Here is a 24,059-nt window from a genome sequence, read left to right on the forward strand (position 1 = left end):
ACAGTCACGGTATTTCTTAGAGTAAACGCAGCAGAGTTCAACGTTCATTTTTGGTGAGGCGTTTATTTGAAGCAACACGGTAATTCAGACAAAGAAATGACCTCAGGATCGCATTTACAACCCATCTGCATATTAATTTATGGGAGGAGGCAAGGCAGGGTCAGTGGCTCGTTCACGTGCGCTCAATCTCACGTTGATTGTGATTTATAAAGTAAAGGTGCGCAGGACCTGGCATACGACCGGTTTTATACATGTGAATATTTACGTACGCCATCTTCTGGTATGAAAGCTGTGCAATCCTTTATACATGAGGCCCCAGGTGCTCCATCAGAGGGTATTAAAGACTGATGTCTGTGTTATGGACTAGGTCCAAACGTCCGCAGATGTTGACAGCTCACCTCCCTCACCAGGGAGGAGGAAAAAGAGTTGGAGACATACATTCTACCCTTTCAGAAGACTAAAACATATTATTGGCAAAGTTGTATGTCCTTGGCACAAACAACTTCTTGTCTAAACAGAAAATGACCTTCTCCTGCCAGTTTTCCCTTTGTTGCTCATGTGCTAGAGCAGTGATTTTCAACCACTGTGCCGCAGCACACGAGTGTGCTGTGACAGATTGTCAGGTGTGCCGTGAGAAATGATCAAATTTCACTTCATTAGTCTTAAAAAAACAAAAACATTTATTAATTATTATCTGCAAATAATATGCCATTGTTGAGTGTCTGTAATTTAGTGACTGGCAGAGTAATTTAATATTTGTCTGGGTGGCAGCAGGTAGCCTCAAGTCCTTCTTAGAGACAAGAGAATTAATGACAAATGTGACAGGTGATTAAGTTTTTAAAACAGAAGAAAGCAAACACACAGCAGAAGTGTAGTAGTTAGCTAGCTCTACAATTTCCCAGTGTTAGGTCTCAATCTAGGAGGTTAAAGGGGTTATTGACTGGGTTTTTGGGGTATTTCACATTGTTCCTTAAGGTCTACGAATAGGGTTAGGGTTAGGGTTTTAATGGATATATAAGGGGGCATAGAACAGCCATTTTCAACCCATCCAACGTTATATGGGTATATAACGTTGGATGGGTTGAAAATGGCTGTTCTATGCCCCCTTATATATCCATTAAAATCCATGAAACATCCATGAAATAACGTTAGCCCCATTGCCAATAAACTAGGCTAAATCATAACTAGTTTACATGCCTACAGTCTAGGTGTTCTAGGTGCCACTATCTAGTTGTTCTTGCATACCTTGCAAATAACTGTTAATAAAAAGCAGATGATCGAGCTACAGCCTAGTCACACACTGACGATGGCTTAGGCCGAAACGCGTCTGTGAATAAACTGGTCAGAATAAGCAATGAGACAAGCTACTTTAAGTTACTAGTCTCACTTGCACCTTAAATTGACTTTATTTTGGTAGTAGAGCGCGCCTATCCTTACAAATACTAGAGTCAAGTTAACATTGACTAGACAGGCATGGCTGATGTTTGTCTATACCATAGTAAAAGATCTCTGTGCAGTTCATCCCTGGACACATTTGCGCAAACCATTTCACCAAGGACAGTTTTGAAAACCTGCAATGCTAAAGTATCCTGTATCTAGCACCTGCCTTTCTCCAGTTATTTCGAATAGATAATCTAGACAGGCGTTAGCAATAGGCTATAGCCTATTGTCTACAGTCTATAGACTGCTATTCGTTTTCTGGCTATTTTTACGGATGTTTCCCTTCTGATGCCGACTACAGCTAGTCTAGCCAGAGTCTTTGCTAAGTAAAGTATGTTGATGTGTTTAGAAAAGTATTTAGCATTCTACCTGTGCTAGATACAGGAGACATTAGCATTGCTAATAGGCTAAAGGCCGAAATGTGCTTCGGCGTCTCCGTTTACGGATGGGCGGGCGCACGGATATGCACGGGTACGGACGGATAGACTGCGTTTATGGTTCTCTGTAGGCTGTGGGTGCTGAAAAAAATTCACCGCCAGAAGAGTAGGTGGCGCAACGGCTTTTTGTTTAGACGTCGTCGAGTGTTTATTTAGCTACCTAATGCTCGGGACTATCTTATAAGATTTTCAAACTGTGAGAGACCACAAACATGAGGACAAAAAATCATACATTTAGCCGTTTTGCTCCTACAGTGTGTGGTCACTCTTAACACACCTCACACCAAGGGAACATCTGATAAAATCTGCGGAACCATCAAGATTATCGGGACATATGTTACCTAGGATTGTCGGAAGGGCCGAAATCGGCCCGATTATCCCGTGGTGTGTCCCCAGCATTAGTTGCCGAGAAGTCGGAGCAAATTTACAAATTAGCCGTTTCATCAATAAAATACGCACATTTTCAGCAACTACAGTGCCCATTTCTTGTCACGTTGTTATTCAGATGCTGATTTACATGTACCGTTTAGCTGTGTTTTGTCGTTGTGAACTGAGCTATCATCGCAGCACGTCCAGTCTGAAATACCACTTGATGGCCAAGCACACAGCTGATGCGAATTCTCTGCCCCCTCGTCAAAGCCAGGCAGTTGCAATGTTATTTAAAAAAAACAAAAAAAACTTTTGCACTAAGCAATCAGATCCACTTTTCCATATTGATAAGAGCATTAAAATGAAAAATTATTTAGAATAGATAAACGTGTGTGATTAATCGCGAGTTAACTATGACATGAATGCGATTAATCGTGATTACATATTTTAATCATTTGACAGCACTAATATGTATATATATTGTATATATATGGTTCTCCCCATATTAACCATTCTCTGCTAGCACCAAAGAACTTTTGAATTGATTGTTCTTCATCATTGGGTGTGCTCACGCCTTTGGCGAGCACAACCATTGTTCTCTCACATCAGGGTTCAACATTTAAAAAAATTGCCACTGGCCCCATGGGCCAGTGGGTTTGAAACTTACTGGCCATTTTTACTGGCCCCCCCTCCAAAAGTTGTAATTTATCATTGTTACAACAAAACCAAAGACTTATAAGTTATGTTATCCTGTTAACATGTTTAACCATTTATTAAACACCTCCTGGATATAAAAAGAACAATTATGAAATCACATTTCTAGTGATAAAAAATATTAAGGTTTAGTCAGCAAAACAATTGACTTTTAACCTAAAAAATGACATGCTCTATTCCCTGCTGACAGCCATCTCTGCACGACTGTCTGGCTGAAACTGAAACCTCTGGTCCCACAATGCTAATTTATAAAAGCTTCCATTGCATTTCATCAGTATGATACTAAGTACCCAAGTCGACACCATTCTTCTGCTGCAGTTCAATAGCCCGGGGGAACAAGGCGAACGTCTGTCCGTCTTAATTACGTAATATGCCGTTGTTATAAATCGTGCAATAACATGATGGCCATCTGCATTTAAATTCCTAACCAGCATGGTCAACGGCCTGGAAGATAGATTGTCAACCATCCACTTAACTGTCACGCAAACCAGGTGCTGCCTGCTAGCATGGCTGGTCAGGGATTGTTTTCGAAAATTGTCGGTGCCTGTGTAAAAAAGATCCACTTTTGTCTGCTTTAAACGGGAACAGACGACACAGTGCATCTTAGCTCCATAAAAAAAGTTGCTTCCGTTTGAACTCATAGCTCTACTTTGCTCTCATCTTCACTTTTGTCTCGCGCCAGTTCTTAAAAAATGTAATCGAGATTAGAGAATTACAATTTGACAACCACTCGTCACTCACTCAACTCTTGATTTGCCAAATGTGCGCCCCACGAGCTGCAAAGTTATTTATGCATTTAGCAGATAGCAAAACATATGAAGGATGTTAACTTTTACTTTTACGATGCCATTTTTTTTTTTTCAATCAATAATTTGATTCGTTCCGGCCAGTGAGTTGCTATTTAACTGTCCCGACGTTAATTTTTACTGGCCCTGGGCCATCGCTTATGTCAAACCTTGCTCACATAGGCCTATATCTTTTTATTATTATTCTTTTTGCCTCCCTAAGGATCTGTCCATATTTGGACTACATAGACGTTGGTCTCAAAAGTTTAGTCTTGGTAGAGATTGAGTTGCTTGTATTTTTATTTTTGAGGCAAAAAGTGCCTTGTGTCAACAAAGGGTACTCAGTGCCAACGTTACAACGTCAGCACACGTTAGCAGCGACGCATGGATACAACGTGCATTGATGTACCGCTCAAGACTGCCCGGTCCCAACACAAGCTTTTCTCCTGTCTGGCCCCCCAGTGGTGGAATCAACTCCCCACTTCTATCAGAGACACTGACTGTCTCACCACCTTCAAGAGGCTCAAGACGCACTTGTTCCGGGAGTACAACGGTACTTAGGAATGGTTTGCTGGTCCCAATGTTAGTTTCCTCAAGGATCACAATGGGCCTCATTCACCAATATATTCCCAAGTTATTTCTTAAATTTGTTCTTAAGAAAGTTCCTAAGAAAAATCTACGTGTGATTCATGAAGCGTTCTTAAACAGCAGAATTGTTTGCAGGTGTGTTCTTAGAATGATGAATCCCAATATTTCGTAAGTTGAAAGCTCGTGCCCCGTTGCTCCTATTTAGCATAGGTAAACGCCCCGTTAATTCCCATAAAAGGGCATGATATGGCAGGGCCGTGTGCACACTCAGAGAAATGTCAAAACGACATGGTAAAGACGGTGGAGGCCTCGACAAAAGACAGAAAAACGTAATAATAATTCTGAAGTGGAGATACAGATGCAAGAAGTTAGCGACAAACAACACATCACATTTACGTAATAGCGTCGGCTGTGGATGCAAATCAGTAAACAAAACCGATGCATGGTATGCAATTACTCATGCAGTGAATGCTGTATCTGGAGAAGTGCGCAGAACTGATGAAGTAAAAAAATAAATGGTTTAACTTAAATCTGAATTCTTAAGCAAAAAAACGGACTGTTTTTTGACTGTTTCAAATATCCATGAGGACTGCTCTTGGTAGCCTAAAGCATTCCAACAGGTAGCCTACTTGTCGCTCTCTGCAAATAAATCGGTACGGTCAAGGAAGATGTGATCCCTCCTCAGGGAACAATCTGCAACATTTTGCAGCAGCAATAAATACGCCATTGTGTGGTGTAGTCCTAGTGTACGGAATAAGCCTACTTTGGGCCTATAAATACAGTGATAAGTCACTTATTATTTGATGGCAAAGTTCCCTGTTAACATAACTGATTTGAATTGAAGGCAAAGCAAGGCAAGTTTACAGTTTTTTGAATGACCCATCTCAGAGTAGCTTTATAGAATGTACAGTTACTGTATTGAAAAAAAAGACAACATAATTGCTGCAGTAAAGGCTTCATTTGCAACAGGACAAGAAATATGCAATATAGCTTCCATTTACAGTATTACCCGAGCTCTGGCCCTTCTCTGAGAGCCACCATACATTCTAACTCCTCTCTCTTGTCCCTCTCCCTTAGCCTGGTACTTGTCTTCCTCTCCCTTGTCCTTGTCTTCCTCTCCCTTGTCCTGGTATTTGTCTCCCTCTCCCTTGTCCCACTCCTCTCCCTTGTCCTGGTACTTATCTTCCTCTCCCTTGTGCAGGCATTACTGTATTCTTACTTTCTTGTGTTGCTCTATATTGATATTTTTCCACACCAGATCAGCCCAAAGAGGTCCTCGTTACTGTCTATACCATATGGTCATGCAATTGAAAGAACCTCAACACCGAGTGTTTCCTAGTTGGGAATCAGCTGTGATTGACAGTATTTGCATAACATAAGCTGTTTCTCAGTAGCAATAGAATAAAATACAGGGGATATATTTCTGTTTCAATTCACAATATAAACAGCTGTTCACTTGGACTTTAGCCAATAATTTAGGTTTTGAACATGATGTTATCTGTTTTGCTGACAGTGTGAAAGCATTGGTAAATTGGGCAGTAAAAATCGATTGTTTTGGTCTTGGTTAAGCTTGTGTGTAAAAGAAGTTCAAGCATTTAAAATTTGTGTTTACTCTATGCATTTTGTGTCAAAGCAACAAGAAATGTGTTAATTGTACAGCCTACACAGACGGATGTTTTGCTCACTGTGTTAAGAGTTTAGGAAACTTGTTAAAGGTATTGAAAAAACTTTCATAGTGATTGTAAAATACTGTATTTATATAGGCCTAGCACAATTCATACACAATGGAAATTCCAAGTGCATTACAAATGAGCAGAAGTGTAAGTGGAGTGTCTAATTATTAAAACAAACAAACAAAAAAAGTGTAAAATTATGAACATTATTAGTTGGAAAATTATAAAGGAGAGAAATATTCAATTTTAAATTAGAACGGACGAAAAAGGTATAACTATTTATTTTGCGCAAACATGACAGCTCTCAATTGTGCGTAAGAGTGCTCTTGGGTGTGCGTAACTTCTGTTCTTACCTAAGAACAAATCTCAAATAAGAAAACATTGGTGAATGCCAGAATCTTCGTGAAAACTGCCTAAGTGGGGTTTGAGAACAAATTTGTTTGTAAGAACATTTGGTGAATGAGGCCCAATGATTTTTGCTTAGAGACTTGTTGCTCTTGTTGGTTAGTGGTAACTGATTTGAATGGTTGTACTCGCTGTGAAATATTTTTTTCTGTTGTTTGATTTTCTACTTGCACTTATAGCGATTTGTGTTGTTTAATTGTAACTTGTTTAACTACATGCTCTTATGTTTCTTCCCTTTGGCATTTATTTTGGTTGTTCACAATACGTGCTTCATGTTTTGGCTACCCGCAATGTTTTTGGGGCTATCATGTTGTTATTATCAGTGACCTATGCACTTGTAAAGCTCTCTCTTGGAAGTCGCTTAGGATAAAAGCGTCTGCTCAATGAATAAATGTAAAGTTAATGTTGCACAGCGAGTATCATATCGTGCTATACTAGGAGCATCATACATGTACATTTGAGCAAATCAAAACTTGCATGTACAGTAAGTAATGTCACATTAAAGTATGTACTTAAACTCAAGCTTGTGTGGTGCGTCGCTGGCTTCAGTGCCACAGCCTAAACTTTATGTCAAAAGAAACATTCTCACTTCCGGCGCTTTCAAACAATCCCCTAGCCACCGCAACTAGCTTGCTCGTAGCAAACTTCTTTTGAATTAGCCATTTCTCCCTAAATAGATCCAAAGCTTATAGCTTGTTTTTGGGGGCATATTTTCAGATAGCAGATGGTAGTGTTTGAATCGCGATTCCATCTGAAATACTACTGGTGAAAACGTTGTTACAGTAGCTTGTTTCAAAGAGGGTTAATGAATTATGCAATATGAGTAGGCTAAATGCTTGAAAAATGTCACTAGAAGAGAAAAACTTAACGGGACGGACCCACCTGCAACAAACGCAAGCAAACACACCCTAATTTTCCCAGAAATTGTAACCTCTCTCGTTTTCTTTGCTAGCACTGAGTTCCCTTTGTCCCGAGGACAAACCCGTTTGAGCGTTTTTCCTGAAATAGGCCACCATTTTAATAGTTATGCCTGTGGAAATTATGGAATTAAATGACATATTAACGATACTAAAATACTTGTGCACAATAATATCAACAATATTTGCTAAATTCTTAGGTTTTTAATTTGACCTCAGTTTGTGAGAGGCTAGTTTCATGACAGCGACTTTGGATGTAGGCCTAGATTAATTTAACATGTTAGCTGATAAGCCAGTATGAGTGAGATATGTATACAGTTACATTAACAAACCTCTTGTTTTTTTAAATTTGTTTTGTATAGTTAACACCCTAGAGTTCATTGTAATGTACAAAAAGTATATGATTACTTATGAAAAACAGTTAATTTAAATGTTTTTTTGACATGTTAGATGTTGAAAGTTAAAATTGTGTAGGCTATCACAGACCGCTATCGTATATGTCGTCCAACAGAGGCTAATTATGCTAACGCCTCAGTCAACAAGTGAAAATTGACTACTGTTTTCCAAAGTAAATCTACTAATAATATCAGCGTATCGTACATTAAATCTCACAATTGTGTTTGTTATCACAATGTTAAATGAGCAATACGTTCAGTTTTGTATACGTTTACTGTATTAGGCTACATCATTTTGTAACATTTATGGTCGGTGGTGTGCCGCAAGATTTTTCCCATGTAAAAAATGTGCCGTGGCTCAAAAAAGGTAAAACAAAAACAATGTGCCAGGGAACACCCCCCCCCCCCTTCTCTGACAACTAGTCACATAAGAACATACAACTCCACAGTTCCCAAAACAGTCATCGGCATACATTCCTTCTCTCTGTGTGGACTTGAGACTAGGTTGACTTCAATCTGACCTCATATAGGCTACTTTTTAATAAGCAATTCAATCGGCACATTATTATGCTTTTGGGATACAAATTATGACCATGGTAACTGCTAACCACCACAGTCTATCACTTGCTCTCTCGGTCTCTCTCACACCCTCTGAATATGTATTTTTTCCCCAGGCTATTGTGTATAGCCTAATTTGCTTGCGTCAAGGAGCCAAACGCGGGAGACTTGCGGAATTTCCAGGAGAGGTGGGATGTCTGATTATATCCAGTCTGAATGTCCTCTTATTGGAGAAAATTGTGAAATATTTTTATTGACTTTAAGCTCCTTCTTATAATAGACACTGATGCCTGCGTTCTGCTTTGTTCAGCTCTCCGAGTTACGATGTTCTAACGCTGAAAAAAACATAATTAAACACAATATTAGTCAAATACAAAGTTCCAGAAAAAAACTACATTACGACAATGATTCTCACCGAAACAAAAAATAAAAATAAAGAAAAACAATACTGTGCATTTCCTTACCTACTGATATGTTGACTTTATTTGATAACAGTATATCCGCTTGGATTTCATCCACCTTCATGTACAGGGTTTCAGCCTTGTGCTATAAACAACATAAAACAAGGCCAAACAATAAAGGAGTTGGTCCACAAAGACTGGTCCTACTAAGCATAGTAACACTGTACTGGCAAAGGTGAAGGTAAAGCAGAAATAGTGCCAACACAACCAAAGGTCTCTGCCATCAGAAGCAATTCCCCCCCCCCCCCCCTATCATGTGCCGCCCCCTACCCCGTCGGCCGCCCCTCGACAGCGCCCCCAGAACGAGCACCGCTACAACCTGGCTGCGACAAACGAAAACGAAACTGCGGCACGGCAAGCAGGCAGTGCCGCCGCTGGCCATTTTGGTGCCCTACGCATAATTCCTTTATGATGCCCACCACAGCTGCCCCGTCAATGCATCCACATTCTGTGTTTGATATGATGCTAGTTACGGAGTTAATGCGAGCTAGTTACGGAGTTAATGCGAGCGCGCAAAACGAAATTTTGGGGCCTTTATTTGAGTGCATGATGTATTTTTGTCTCTTAATTTTTCAGCCCAACCCTTACGTTTCTTAGCATGGTTTTCCAAATGAATTTTAAACATTTAAAACTGAAAGCATGCAGCCAAGGAGCTCTCCACCTTTATTACTCATTTAAAAACTATTTGATCAATCGAATATAAAAGCATCATAGAATGTACAGTAAAGTAACATCTAGCTGGCGTCAGTTATTTCAAATGTATAGATAATGTTTAACAGTAAAATCTAAATTTAGTTTGCACCTAAAATATTTAAGTGTGCTAAAATTAGCAATAACGTCAGCTAGTTCGAGGTGTATGCATAGGCTAACTATAAGTTAGCAGCACATTTACCGTATTTAACAATAATTAAACATGGACTTACCTGAAAGTGATGCACGGGCATCATCTTGCAGTTTATTTCGTTTTCTGTCCCTGACTCCTGTCTTTTTGAGGCAATTTGAGAAAAGTTTACCTAACCTACTGTCAAAGTTCGTCAGGCCAATGAGATAGAAAAGGGCACCCACGGCGAGCTTGGAAACTTGAGTGTGTATTTGTTTTTTTGTGGGGTGGGGGGGGCACTATCGTAACATTTTTTGAGCAATTAATAATATATCTCTTGTTTTGCCTGTTTTGTGATAAACATGCCTAAAAAGTGCGTAATATTTATATAGGCCTACTGAAATAATATCGGCATTATAATTATAATAACTATGATGATTTTTCAGTTGGCAGATTTTTGGTGCCCCCAGCATTTACAAATATGCTGCAAACTTTTGACAAACACAGGGCTGCCAACTCTTACGCATTGGCCGTGAGACACCAGCATTTCAACCATTTCACACGCTCCCACGCAACACCTTGTATATCTCAAGCTGAAAACGCAACGCCAACCAAGTAGCCCTGTTAACGTTGTAGTGGGGGAGGGAGGGGGGGTGGTCATTATGTAATCAGTGGCATAAAATGGACTGAAAATTACAACTGAAATGTGTGCAATAATATTGTTTATCGCAATTAATTTGGGTGCAATATATTGCACAAGAAAAATTCGTTATCGTGACAGCCCTATCCCTGGCCCACCCCTATATGCACATAGAGTAAAATTACATTCTGAAGATCAAAATACACTGACACTAATTTGTAATATTCAATTTCATTTTTTATTCTGAGACATAACTTTTATAAAATTATCTAGCACTTTTCCTGGTTTTACTCCTTCCTCTCCTTTACTCTTCCTCTCCTGCCAACTCCTTCAGCTGAGTAACAGCCTGGGAATGGCCCCTCACCACAAGATCAATGGAGGACAAGGCCTGTAGGTTCTTACTTTTGACAGGTAGTTTGTTCTACTTGCCACAAGCTGTGTTTGCCTTGGTCACCTTCCTAATAAAATCCATGGCAGTAGGAGATTTCTTTAAGACTGCAAGGGAAGCTCGGCTTCCCCTAAAACAGGGGTACTCAATTAGAAACTTAAAAGGTCCACTCACCAAATGTCCATACAGTCCATTGTCCGGAACGGACATGTACCTCTCCCATTGACTCCCATTCTAAATGTACTTAGGTTTAGGAGGGCACAGTGCCCGTGCCCCTGGGCATCTTTCTCCCATAGACCAGAGTTCTGGGGGTAATTTTGTTCAAAGTGTCTATGCTTTGTGTCATAGTGACATTTCACCTTAGCTCTACCACTTTTGACAAGGGCAAAGGTTTCATTGCAGATTAAACACATCAGTTTTGTGCTCCCCACCGGCAACACATATGCGTACTTGTCAGTCCATTCTGTCTGAAATTTGCAATTTTCGGAATCAACTTTTCGCTGGGTTTTGTCACGCCATGACTTTTGCTAAGGAAGAAACAGGGAGGCTAGCTACCGTTAGCAAATCAATTAGCCTGCGTTGTTGCGAATGACACACACAACCTGCGGTACCCACAGAGGTTGCGGCCAACATTGAGTGATTGAGTTGTCGTGGTGATTACAGTTATTACAGCTCCTGATTGGAGCTTTAGATTGGACACGGAAGATGTAAAGCACATCTATTAGGAAAGAATATAGGCTATAGCACAAAATCACAGACCAATGAATTGCGTCTAGGTATTGCAGTCCGGATCCGGACCAGAGTCCGTTTATTGAGTACCCACCGCAGACAGTAAAAGATATGCAGCAAGAAGAAATACTAGTGGTCAGGGGCGAATCTAGGTTCCCACTTTTGGGGGGGCTCAGCCCCTAGATTTTTCCTGTGACCCAGCCTAACTAGCAAAACTAGGGGGGTCTGGGGGCATGTTCCCCCCAAAATACATTTTCGATAAAATATTTTTAAATAGTGTCCTCTAGTGGGTTTTAAATTAACAAATTTAGATTTAAAATGTGATTTTTTTTCATTAATTTTTTAAGTTTTGGGTGGGCTAAGGAAACTTTTGGGGGGGCTCCAGCCCCCCAAACATAGGGCTACATACGCCCAATGCTAGTGGTTCACGCTTGCGCGCATAGGCTACTGCTGATTTGCTTATTTCCTATTTACTTGTTTGGTGGAGGCAATCCAGAATTACTGTTGGTGCAATTATAATCAGACCCCCCCCCCCCTTAAAAAAAACTCTTTCTAGTGCAAGTCACCCAAACTGACATGAAAAAAGCGTGAGGCGCCGAAAAGCGCGCTGTTTGCATCCCTGTTAAAAGAAAATGCTTCACTTTGTTTTTGTATACGGTAAACGTTGTTTGTTTTTGTATACGTCGCAATACGACGGTCGGTCACAATGACTGATGGGTCAGAATCCTGATCCAGAGACCCGAAGATAACACAAGGGTTAAAGCTATTTTCCTTCTGTTTCTGTTAAACCACTGTCGGCTGAGCATTCCAAATTTCAGCAGATGTCGCAAGGCAAAAGTAAGTAGGCCTAATTCAGATGGTTATTGCCTAAATAAGATTTAGATGTATAGCAAAATATGTATAGTAGCCTATGCAAAATTATGATTTAATTATCAATTATTATTATTAAAATTATCAATTTAATTTAATTCTATGAAGTGCATTTGCTTCACTATATAGTTATTTGTGTGTATACAGGTAAGCGCAATTCTTATGTTATGACATCAGCAGCAACAATAATCGTAATGGTAAAATTGGAATGCTTGGAATGTTGACGCTAACTTGACTTGAGAAGGCTATACGTTGAGGGGAACTTGAGGGACCAAATCCATTGATTCACACAATAATCAATCATTAGAAGGGGGTTTTACATTGTCATACATTATATTGATGATTAGGAGGGGGTATCGCACTTTATACACAGACAAACACAGCCTACATACGAAACATTACAGCAATTATAGGCTGATCTACTTCTATAGGAACTGCATTAGCCTACGGAATGGAGTTGGGAAATAGGGGTAGAGTTTCCTTCTGTTATGACAATGTCCCTGTCTATTATCTGTCCTTCTAGTTGTTGTATATATGCCGCCAACTTGATTTATCAAATGTAAATTTTGTTGGCACACATAATGCGCTACTGCTCATGCATAACCCGGGATCCACATTGGGAGTTGAAATCTCAATGTTACAGTATAGTGGAGGAAATAACAGCAATATTTTGGGGAAATCATTCAAATGGTGATACAAGAGTGAAATTTGGTACAAATCATCTTTTAAGGTCACTCTTCGATTTAGGAATCGGGGCCACTTGGAAAAAAAATGGCCGCCATTTATTTCAAGATGGCCACCATGGTTAGACTGATTTTGCATTTCAGCATAATTTTTGCCTATACTGTCAATAATGTCAAAGAGGTGCTATTCCAACCGTATTTTCATCACAAATGCAAGCTGTAAGTATGATTTTGTCACCGTAAACGGAGGCGCAGAAGCATATTTCGGCCTTTAGCCTATTAGCAATGGTAACATCTCCTGTATCTAGCATATGTAGAATGCTAAATACGTGAACACATTCTGAACACATCAACATACCTTACTTAGCAAATTACTCGCTAGACTAGCTGTAGTCGGCATTAAAAGGGAAGCTTCTGAAAAAATTGCCAGAAAGAGAATAGTAGTCTAGCCTATTGCTAACGCCTGTCTAGATCTATTCGAAATAACTGGAGAAAGGCAGGTGCTAGATACAGGATACTTTAGCATTTCTAATAACTGTTACCGTCAAAATCATACTACAGCTTGCAGTTGTGATGAACATAAGGTCAGAATGCACCTCTTTATAGCAACAACTTCATAGCAAATCCTGCTTTACATTGTCCTTGGTGAAATGGTTCGCGCTAATGTGTCGAAGGTCGAACTGCACAGGAATGTTCTACGCTACCGTAGAGACAAATATCAGCCATGCCAGTCGAGTCAATGTTACGCCTGGGATACACTGACTGCGATCTGCTGCGACGCGCCTGGAAGCGTGCCTTTTTTCTTTCGGCGCCCATGTTATCAAATGGGAGCAACCACACTGGCTGCGAAGCGCTGCGCTGCGAAGCGCCGTGATCTGCAGCAATCGTTTCGGCAGCTGGTCAAATTATTTCGCCAGACGCTTGCGAAATCGGCTGCAGGATGATAAAAGACACCATATTAGTTGATATCTTTGAATAAAAAACATGTTAAGATTGTACTACATTAATTGTAGACTACGGTGAACATTTGTAAAGTTGTAGACTTAAAAAATATATATATGTCAGGGATGGATTAACCAACGGGCCTACCGGGCCCATGAGCTCAGGGGGCCCATGAGCTCAGGGGGCCCCTAACCCAGAGCCTCTGCGTATCTGGTTACTAGGTAGGAAGTTTTGTACTTTTAAACCAGTTTATTCTACTTTTCTATATAAAGTTTTCACTCCTTCGTTAGCTGGTTAGCTAGTTGTTTTCGTCAAAAAAAAAAGTACTTATTTAGCATCATTTTTAACAGACCGGAAAGGCAACACGTATAGTATTCTACCTGCGCGCGTTGCTGTCTCGGGAATGTTGAACTAGTGAACACTTTAAATAGTAGAGTAGAATAAACTGGTTTAAATAAGCCTAAATACAAAACTTCCTACATAGTAACAAGTATGGCAACCATGACAGTTTCCTGCTATCTCAGGAATTTAAGGTCGGCATAGCGACGGACGCGTCCTTGCTTCGGAATGGCATTGTGACGTCAGGTAGGACAGTATTTGGCCCTCGGACACTATTTGGCCTGACAGCTCCTTTAGCAGCATGTCATTCTGCAGTTCCATTAACTTTAGTTTCTCGATTTCTGAAAGAGCTCTTCTATTCAATAAAACATTCAAGTTTTCCATAATTTCTTTTTCTTTCGAATTACTAAACTTTTTAATTTATTTGCTGCGTTTGATTAGCCTGGTCCTAACCAGACTCGCGTACATTTCATTTGTACAGAGAGTCTGGCCTCGCTCCATTGACAAGCGTTGACTTCCTTGTAGGCCACTCTGATCTGCCATAACCAATCGCTAACGTTCGCCTTAGCCAATTCCTTCACCACTACTGTAACAGAGCTAGCTGCCGTAGCTGGAAAATCAAACTTTTTCCAAAACCCCGTGGGGAGGAGGGCCACAACATCATGGCCACCAACAAAACTCAGCAAAACTTGTTCTTGCTCCGGCTTTAGCTGTTGGATATTCGGCAGCGTTGCCACAACGGACTGAATGGCTTGGCTTGCATCTTTCTCTGCCGCCATTACGGAACTACAACACAAACTAGCGCACAACATCAACGTCATCGTTCTCCCTCTGTTCGCTGATTGGCCGGTTAAAAAGTAACCTGCAAAATTTGACTTACCTACTGAATGGCCAGACCGAGTACAGAAGCAAAATCCAAATTGAGCGGAAGTACATAGGTCGGCAGAGCCAGGCTAGCGTTTGATAGCAATTTCTCTCATTTTTTATTTGAAATATTCCCATTTCTGAATATTACTCATTTAATTTTCACTGAAAATATCTTGAGCCATTAAATTAACAGAAGCTTGAAAGGTTTTGTCTTTAAGTAATCTATTATTTAGCTTCCAATACCCACGCATTTTATTATTACTATCTTTTGAGCCAACTAAGTGTATAGAGATCAATTTGTGATCCGATAAAGGAACATAACAATGTGAAACGTCAGATATGTACTACAGGCAAGAGTTGGAGGTTGACCATAAATCTATTCTAGATTGTTGTGTACATCATGAATTACACCAGGTAAATTCTTTGCAACTTGGCTTAAAGAAATACCATGCATCTGTTACTGATTTCTCACAAAGATTAAGTGTGGCTTTAAACTGTGAATTTTGAAAAACTCTTTCTGGAATTCTGTCTATCAAATCATCTGGAGCATCATTGAAATCCCTGCCTAAAATCAAGTATGCATCTTCATATTTTTTTGTAGATCTTTTAACTTGGAGTAAATCTGATTGAACATAGATTTTGCTTGGGCTCTCTCATTGCAACCATATACATTACAGATCAAAGAAAAGAGTTGTCAAATTTTAGTACTACTATGATCCACCTTCCATCCTCAGAGTTTAAATGCTCTAAAGTATCACCTGTAAACTTGTTAAATAAAAAGCCGACACCTACAGAGCGATGAGAGGCATGAGAAAAGTATGCTTGATCTCTCCACTGACTTCCTAAATGTACTGTCTGTCTCACTGGAATGAGTTTCTTGTAAGAGGATAATGTTAGCATAAGTTTTCCTAATAAAAGAAAACATTGCATCCTTTTAGTATTGTCCCTAAGTCTCCTAACATTAAGAAAAACTATTTTTAACGAGCTGAACTTGAAATCAGTCATCTTTTAGAAAAATGAAGAAGAGAGAAAAGAACAAGAAAAAGAAAGAAAAAAAGGAGCACAATGCCTAGAGAACAAATATTAGCCTTAAGTACACTTATTATTTAGGTTTCTCAAGGAATAAGTATTAGAACCTCTTAAGATCTTGAGGACCAAAACAGAAATGTAACCATATTAACTACACATGGACTGTGCATTCATCAGAAATTCAACGTCTTTTCAACACGTCTAAGATTTTTCAATTAGTCCAACCTATTGTAATTAGTCAATTTTGAATAAGAGGCAAATATAAAGTGTGATTAGAGTCAAGTGTTGCTACCAAAATATTAGCTGGATTCTGCTGTGACTCTTTACCCGTTTATGATCATGTCCGGACCGCGCCATGTAGTTTTCTTCCCTTCTTTGCACACTTTGTCAACGAGAGGCCAAAGTTTATTTCGACATTGTCTCTCTCAGTATGTAAAATCCTCAGCGAGTCACATATTCTTCTCCTTCATCACAGTGGCGCACACTGAAGCCCTCCAGATCCTCTGCTTGAAGGTTCACATGGTGAACTGTAGTATCACTGGACGTGGTCTCTTGTCTTCTCTAGGGCGTCTGATCCAGTGTACAGTATTGATGAGAAATTCCATCTTGTTTTTCTCCTCTGAAACTATTTTGCCAAAGATGTCAAAAATGTGCTTTCTTACATCTTCTGCGGTCTCACTGGCAGCCTCTGGGAGATTGAGTATCTTGAGGTTCCAACGTCGACTGTAAGGTGCAGCTTCTACAATTTTCATTTCTTGTTCGGAGATCCGCCGATTCATAGCTTGCACTTTGTCAACGGTCGACTTCATCAAGTGATCCATCCCTTCAAAGTTTTCTCTGATGTCCTCTGAGGTTTTCTTTATATTTCCTTCGAGTGAAGAGAATCTGCTAGATAAATCTTTGATGGCATTCAATATGTCTACGTTGGACACCGTCTCCTCTTGACTGCCTGAACAGACTTTTTTGGAAATAGGACTTGAGGGGAAGAGGGGATTCAGTTAAAGGTGAGTATATAGGGAGCGTAGGGAGTAGTTTCATTCTCGAAATCCATCAGAAGGTTTCCCCTCTTCTCCTTATCTCGCTTTGGCATGGTTAACAGGTGGTATGCAAGCTGGCTTGAAGAAGGCTGACTAACGTTAGCTAAACTTGGTTGAGGTTGTCAAAGTCTATTTTTCTCCTGTTAATAAATCTTGGAATCTTGGAATAGCTTGTTAGTCGCAACTTTACACGGAATACTAGTCCATTATATTGTAGTTATATCGTTTTCAACTTTACCTGTAGCAGCTGGTACTCAAAACTTTTCAGAGCTTAACGGAAAACGTGTGTTGGCCGCTGTGGAAGAAATTTAGATTTCCTGTGTGCTTACATTATTCACTAATCAAGAGAACTAGTCATTGGATACTAGTTACTATGTTCTCATGTAAGCTTGCTATTAATAAGACTAGATTGTGTCTATGTGTCAGGGTTAATAGATGTTTGAGATCAGGAGAAAGTACTGGCTAAATGGTCCTTGTCATGACTACAAGGAGAGCTCCAACTATGAACTCTGTAGTTTGAGTGGTCATGTGTTGGAAAAGCTTGAATCTATCGCCATTTATATGCTCCCTACTTTTGTGATGCCGATGATCCTAAGGTAGCAGTACAGTACCCAAAAGCAGAGAACACCCCAGAGCCATTGAAGAGTATTTGCCCTCCATTAATGCTCTCTGGATAATATTTTAGGATTGGATGAACAGCATGTCAGTTTATACTGCAAAAGATTTGATTGGTGGGAGTAGTATTAAATACCATGCATGTCTATGGACTGGGGCTGCAACTAACAATTATTTTATTATTGATTAGTCGATGAATCGGATTATTTTTTTATTTTTTTTTAAAGCATTAATTTACAACCCTTTATTCAAAAACAAAACTGACCGTGCAAATTCACAGTGCAAAAAATCTTCAGAATGTGCATAAACAGGCACACAATTTTGAAATAGTTATTAATATTAGCGTGGATTTAATGCTATTTTTCAAGATTAGCAATTTATTTGAATTTGTTTAAACTTTATTGAACATTGAAAGGTTGTGGAAGTAGGCCAGACCTTATTCGAATAATCTGGTATATATTTAAGATTTCTTGACACAATTTTGAAAAGATTTAAGATTGGCGAGGATTAAGCTATTTTCAAAGAGTGATTTTCTATCATTTTATTTGAAACTTCATTGAAAAAGTAAAGGCTGTGGACGTATACCAGACATTGTTAAGATACTCTGGTGTCTGTTTGAGGTTTTATATTCCTAAAAATATTATAAAAGTCTAAATTTTTCCAAATGGTATGGGTAGTTCACACCCAGTCCCTAACGCAATGCTGCAAAGTAGCGTCTTCCGATTGTGAGACAAATGTCGAATATGAAACTAACTTCACCTCGGAATTGATCGATTAATCGATTCGTTGTTGCAGCCCTACTAGGGACAGGGGTTTGAACCACCAGCCACTAGGTTTTGAATTGAAGTCAATGTAGCTAGAGGATGACGGAGGCTAGCTGTCCTCCGGATGTACCATAGTTCAATCACCGACAGTGCTGTTGGGTTACTTTAGACCCATTGAATAGTTCAATATTGTGTATTTTATGAAAATGTTCAGTGACATGTAGTTTTATCTAAAATGTCAAACAAAAATGTAAGTTTCAAAATGTATATTTTTTAGTGCTGTCAAACTATTAAAATATTTAATCGCGATTAATCGCATTAATGTCATAGTTAACTCGCGATTAATCACAATTAATCGCACATTTTTATCTATTCTAAATGTCCCTGATTTCTTTTTGTCCCAATCTTTTTTCAAATTGTAATGCTCTTATCAACATATAAAAGTGGTTCGGATTGCTTTGTGCAAATATTTTTTTTTATTGAAAACAACATTGCAATCGCCTGGCTTTGACGAGGGGGCAGAGAATTCGCATCAGCTGTGTGCTTGGCCATCAAGTGGTATTTCAGACTGGACGTGCTGCGATGATAGCTCAGTTTACAACGACAAAACACACAGATCACTGGTCTTGTGAATAGAACCATTTGGCAACTTTTTAAAAGCAAACTTTCCATTCAGAATCTTATTGGCATCCATTTCGGCATCTCGCGCTCGTCATCCACTCAAAACGTAACGTTAGCCTACTACCAGAGAATGTCTAATATCCGTAAACGGGCTCTGCTACTACTCTTTAGCCAGCTCGCAAGCCAAACGAGTGTTTGGCGTGCCTGTTGTTTTGTTTCCGGTCTAGCTAGATCCGGTGTGGTGTTGTAGTTTTTCTAACGTCGGTAGTTGTTGCAACAGCATGTGAAAAAAACTACAAAGTTTGCTAGGCCAAAAAGAGCGTTAATCGCGCGATAAAATAATTGACGCCGTTAATTTGGGTTTGCGTTAACGCCGTTAATAACGCGTTAAACTGACAGCACTAATATTTTTATTAAATGTCACTGAGGAGGATGATAATCCTCTTCCTCCCCTAACAAGCCTCCACTGCAGCCAATAATAGAATGTTGGGGAGGGGGGCTATTTCTCATGAAATAGTCACCGACTATCAACTTGGAAGTTAATGACAAATTGACAACGGCCAGTTCAGTTTCCGACCATGCCTTGGATGCATGCAAGAAGCGCCATCTAGAGATCATTAGGGGACAATTGATCCCCTATCCGTGCTATAAATAGCCTAGGGAAAACCGTCTGCACCATGATGCAAATTAAATCATAGTTGGACGCGCCCACTATGGACGCGCCCACAACTCAAATGGAAGCTAAACTAAACAAGAACATATTATGAATATTTAGTGATCCTAAACATGTTTATTATATTGAGTGACTTTTGTAATATGCAAGAAAACAAAAACTGTAAAATATATATATATATATATATATATATATAAAAAACATTTTGGGCTCCCAGCGAAAAATACGTAATGCCGCAACTGCGCTTTTTCACTATTGTGTCAGATATTACTATTTAGACCATCTACTTGCAGAACTATATTAACGTGCATGGCCTCCATATCTCTGTTACCGGTGATATGGAATATGGAAAGATGCTATATCAAACCTTGAAACACTAATAGATCAACAGTCACTGAATGTGTAAACTGTCTCACGTAAGGTTTTTAGCTTGGCCTTCTCTCCTGAATTTCTGGAACACAGGACAGAAATATTAAGGGGGCTTAGGTGCTAGCTAAACCTAACCCTTTATGGATGTGTCGCAAGGAATTTCTAAAAGCAAGAAAAGTATTTTCTAGCAACGACACGGAGCTATGATCTATACGTATGTTATCTATAAAAATAGGGTTCCTGGTGTCGAAACACCGGTAAACAATGTTTAGAGCCGCAATTAAAAAATAATAATTAGAAATCAGCAAAAGGTTTGCACAAAACCGATCTTACCATGAAGGCTGTGAACAAATCAGTCCCCATGGCTCTGCGCACGTGCTCCTCCACAAGCGGGTATGTACGGACAAAGTGCTGCAGGCAGAGAGGAGACACATTTTATGACTTTTTTTATGCAATCCTAAAAAGGGTGCGTGATGTGTGTGCAAACACACCTCAAGAGCCAGGCTGGCTTGTCTCTGGGCGTCTGCGTGTTCCTGGTTACCCATGGTGTACAGTAGGTTATGTACCACTCTGAGAGACAATAGCTCCTGAGAGAGCTCCTGACTCCCCTGAGCAAGCAACCTTTAACAAATAGAACAGAAAACAGGTCAATGTTGTAAATCATTTAAACTGTCTAATTCAGTTTGTAATTTATATAATTCAGCGGTGTACCTCTGTGATTATTTACTCTGGGGCAGTATGAAAAACTAGTTGTAATACTAGCGTTCCATAACAACCAAATAGCTCTGTGGCAGTATTGTAATGGTTTGATGCTGGTTTCTCAGAACCTTGATGCTTTGCAGTCATTAAGGCAAGTTAAGTATTCCATACTGTCCCAAAGTAATGAATATTGTGTACATTATTGTAGCTGTGAATGCTAATGCAAATTAGATATTTCAGTACGTTATACACAGTACACTGTCATACATCTTTTTAAAATTACTTTACTAATATGAGTTATTGTGTGTAGATGATACTAATTGATAATAGATTTGTATTTATTAGGATCAACACAGTGAATTGTCTGAAATGGGGTAAATACTTAGCAAGGGAATGTATATAAGAATTCTGTTTACCTTACAGCTTTGGCTGCAGCTGCTTGTTGAACAAACACTGGTAGAGATTCAGTCATTTTGGTCATTTCCGGGTCTGAAAGAGTGTTCATCAAAATGATACGTACATAATACATAACTGGTACAGTATATAGCTTGTTTTCTACCATTTTTCTAATAATTTGTCCTCTTGGGGCGTAGTACCTTCCAGGATCTTGTGCTTCTGTACTCTCTCCTTGGCAGGTTTCTGTAGAGCTACCAGACCCCTAAGCAGCAATGGCCTGACTTTATACTGACACAGATCTATGATCAGCTCAATAGCTGGAGAAAGAAGGGGAAAGTTATATGTCAGGTTATATCTGGTCCAGTTTGTCACATTTAATTGCCCTATCAAATTATCACATAATTTTGTTGAAATACAGTCCTTACATCTGTAACTCGCTGAAGAATGATGGCATTAATGCATTAATTAATGCAAGCTGAGAATGAGAGAAAGAAGGTATGGCTGCTTGTAGAGCTGTGTAGAACTTACCTTCATGCTGTACTTCTTGATGCAGAGACCTGAGCATATTGAGCAAAGGTTCTACAATGCTGGGATGGGATGACTTTACAATAGCCTGTTGAAACCAGTCATGAATTATAATCACTGTCATTGGCTTCAAAAGTAAAGGGGGGGGGAGAGATTTGGTTGTTATACCTGCACTATGCGGAGGGTTTGTAAGACAAGCTGTTGGGCTTTTGGCGATGTACAGGGAAGAAGTGCAATTAGTCCCCTATAGACCTGGTTCTGGTATTTGGGGTTTCCATGGGCCAGTGACTCTAACACAGCTTGAGCTGCCTCTTGGGTCTCCTCCGTCTTTGACTTTGCAAGGCACTCTGCTATTGCTCTCACACCTACAAGACACATGGCAGAGGATACATGATTACAGTTCCAAAATTATGGGATTTTTTCATACTGATTCATACAAATTAATGTGGAATTTTGATCATTCTGTATTTTCATATGAAGGTGTCAATAATTTGTAATGGTTTGATCAAACTGGCCTGTAACATTTAGAATGGATGAGAATACATGTGAGCACATATGAACAAGTGAGAATGCTAAATCAAGCTAAAGTGTATATTCTTGTGACAAAAAACTCAAACTCAAAACTATACCCTTTTGCAACCCTACACATGATAGATATACTTTATTGATCCTGTGAGGGACATTGTTTTGTTGCGAGTACCAAACTAAATAGAACAAACCCATTTGTCACACTAAACGTTTTTTAATGGATATCGGCAAATAGCCTACCGTGGCTTTCGCAGATGAGCTCCTTGTACTTGCGTCCAGCATTTGAGATAATTTGAAGCAGAGAGAAGGCCTCTGTCCTGTCCTCTTCCTTGGTCTGGTTCTGGCCTAAGATCTCTAGGAGAGTTAGAACACCTCCAACTTCCAGAAATTCTATGAGATATCGATGACTGTAGGATGCAAGAGAAAGGACACAGTACAGTAACAACTATGCTTTATGGTTTGCAACCAACAGTGTATCCTCACTCACTTGCTTGATGCAGATAGGAAGACGCCAACTGCTTTCAATTGCAGACCTAAACATGTCCCAAACATGTATCTGTGTGAGTCAATGTGAAGGACAAGTCTAATAAAGCCTTTATTTCTCTAAATAACATTAGTGTAAAGGGCCCTATTATCGTCCACTCTAAATCTCCAACGTTCGGGGCCCCATTATCGTCCACAACCGTTTCTTCCGTTAATTTATTAAAGAAGATATGCAGCAGCAACGAAAGAAAGTAACTCATCGATATGTATACATCTTATATTGCTGCACACCAAATTACAGCTTCTTACTTTGAGATTTGAGTATGTAAATACCTTCTCAAACCGTATGTGTAGCATCTGCCCTCCGCAGCGTCAAACTGACATTTCTCCATTGAAAGTGGTTGGGTGGACGATAATGGGACCCCCTGACTAACTGCTAAAATCAGGAAAGTAACATTTCTAGGCATATCCTGATTGGATTTCAAAACCGGAATGTTATAATATAGGTGTGTATCTATATATTAAAGTACAATGTTGTGACATAACGTTTTTAATTTGTATTATAACGACATTTTGGTAACATTGCTAACGAGCGTCGAGAGCTAGGTGGACGATAATGGGACCCCTTACGCTACTGTCAACTAAGTATCTGAAAGGATACGTCAGCCTCATCCAAGCGGTCAACCTAGCCAAAAAGAGGCTGGCTACTTGTGCAAACTCCACTTCCAATTCAGGACATGTCTTTCCCGTGTTTTGTGTCAGAAATGCATTCAGCATGCGGCTTCGCACGATCTTATTGCCATGATCCCATTCTTGAAGGAAACTCATTATTTTACTGATAGCAGCTTGTTCCTTGCTGGTGGACATTCTTCTTTACTCCACTTAGGTACTGCCGTCCTTGAAGAACTTAGCCTTGCTTTATGTGTTAGCTATAGATGCTACAAATAAAGGTGCTAGTCGTCTAGCTAGATATGAATCTAGCTTCAGCTGAACAGCATTCTAAAAGTTCTCGCCTTCTTGTTAAAATGTAATCATAATGCACTACACTGGAAGAACACAAACGAAAATATGTGCTGGCTCTCGTAGACTGTTGATGTTTTTACACAACTGGTGTCATACAAGTGTACCGTTGCTAAGCAACAGTTCCCCCTCCCAAGTATTGACATGTTCCCCCCAGAGCCAGTTTCAAGTTACATTTTAACCAGGGTTGGTTTTTCAGCACTTCACCGACACTCCGTTGGGTCATAGCTGTCAACCCTCCCTTTTTTCGGGTTTCTCACGTACTTTAGCTCTTTTCCCG

At 39.6% G+C, this 24,059-nt stretch overlaps 1 protein-coding gene across 2 annotated transcripts; it reads right to left on the reverse strand.

Moving 5' to 3' along the window:
- Window positions 1–7,978: 7,978 nt before the first annotated feature.
- Window positions 7,979–23,877, reverse strand: armh1 (armadillo like helical domain containing 1). 2 transcript variants are annotated; one of them, XM_084692440.1, is made up of 11 exons: window positions 23,421–23,877; window positions 22,764–22,832; window positions 22,517–22,683; window positions 21,917–22,113; window positions 21,752–21,836; window positions 21,424–21,540; window positions 21,244–21,316; window positions 20,620–20,749; window positions 20,462–20,539; window positions 8,746–8,827; window positions 7,979–8,610 (listed from the first exon to the last, which is right to left on the reverse strand). In XM_084692440.1, the coding sequence occupies exons 1-11, from the start codon at window positions 23,624–23,626 to the stop codon at window positions 8,588–8,590; spliced, it is 1,227 nt and encodes a 408-aa protein (XP_084548566.1). In that variant the 5' UTR covers window positions 23,627–23,877; the 3' UTR covers window positions 7,979–8,587. The 2 variants fall into 2 exon arrangements, with proteins under 2 accessions (XP_084548566.1, XP_084548565.1); XM_084692439.1 differs by having other exon boundaries at window positions 7,979–8,616.
- Between the last annotated feature and the right edge of the window lie 182 nt (window positions 23,878–24,059).

This window comes from Hypomesus nipponensis, chromosome 26 (assembly GCF_054491055.1).
Source record: "Hypomesus nipponensis isolate SF chromosome 26, ASM5449105v1, whole genome shotgun sequence".
Taxonomy (NCBI): Eukaryota; Metazoa; Chordata; class Actinopteri; order Osmeriformes; family Osmeridae; genus Hypomesus; species Hypomesus nipponensis.

Bases quoted from the DNA above. Each gene is read 5' to 3' on its own strand.
- armh1 (XM_084692439.1), bottom strand. From the start codon at position 23,626: ATGTCCACCAGCAAGGAACAAGCTGCTATCAGTAAAATAATGAGTTTC. The intron at 8,828-20,461 runs GTAAGATCGGTT...TGTTGTTTATAG, and splicing joins ATTTGTTCACAGCCTTCATG to CACAAGGCTGAAACCCTGTA. The intron at 8,617-8,745 runs GTAAGGAAATGC...TGTTTTTTTCAG, and splicing joins TAAAGTCAACATATCAGTAG to CGTTAGAACATCGTAACTCG.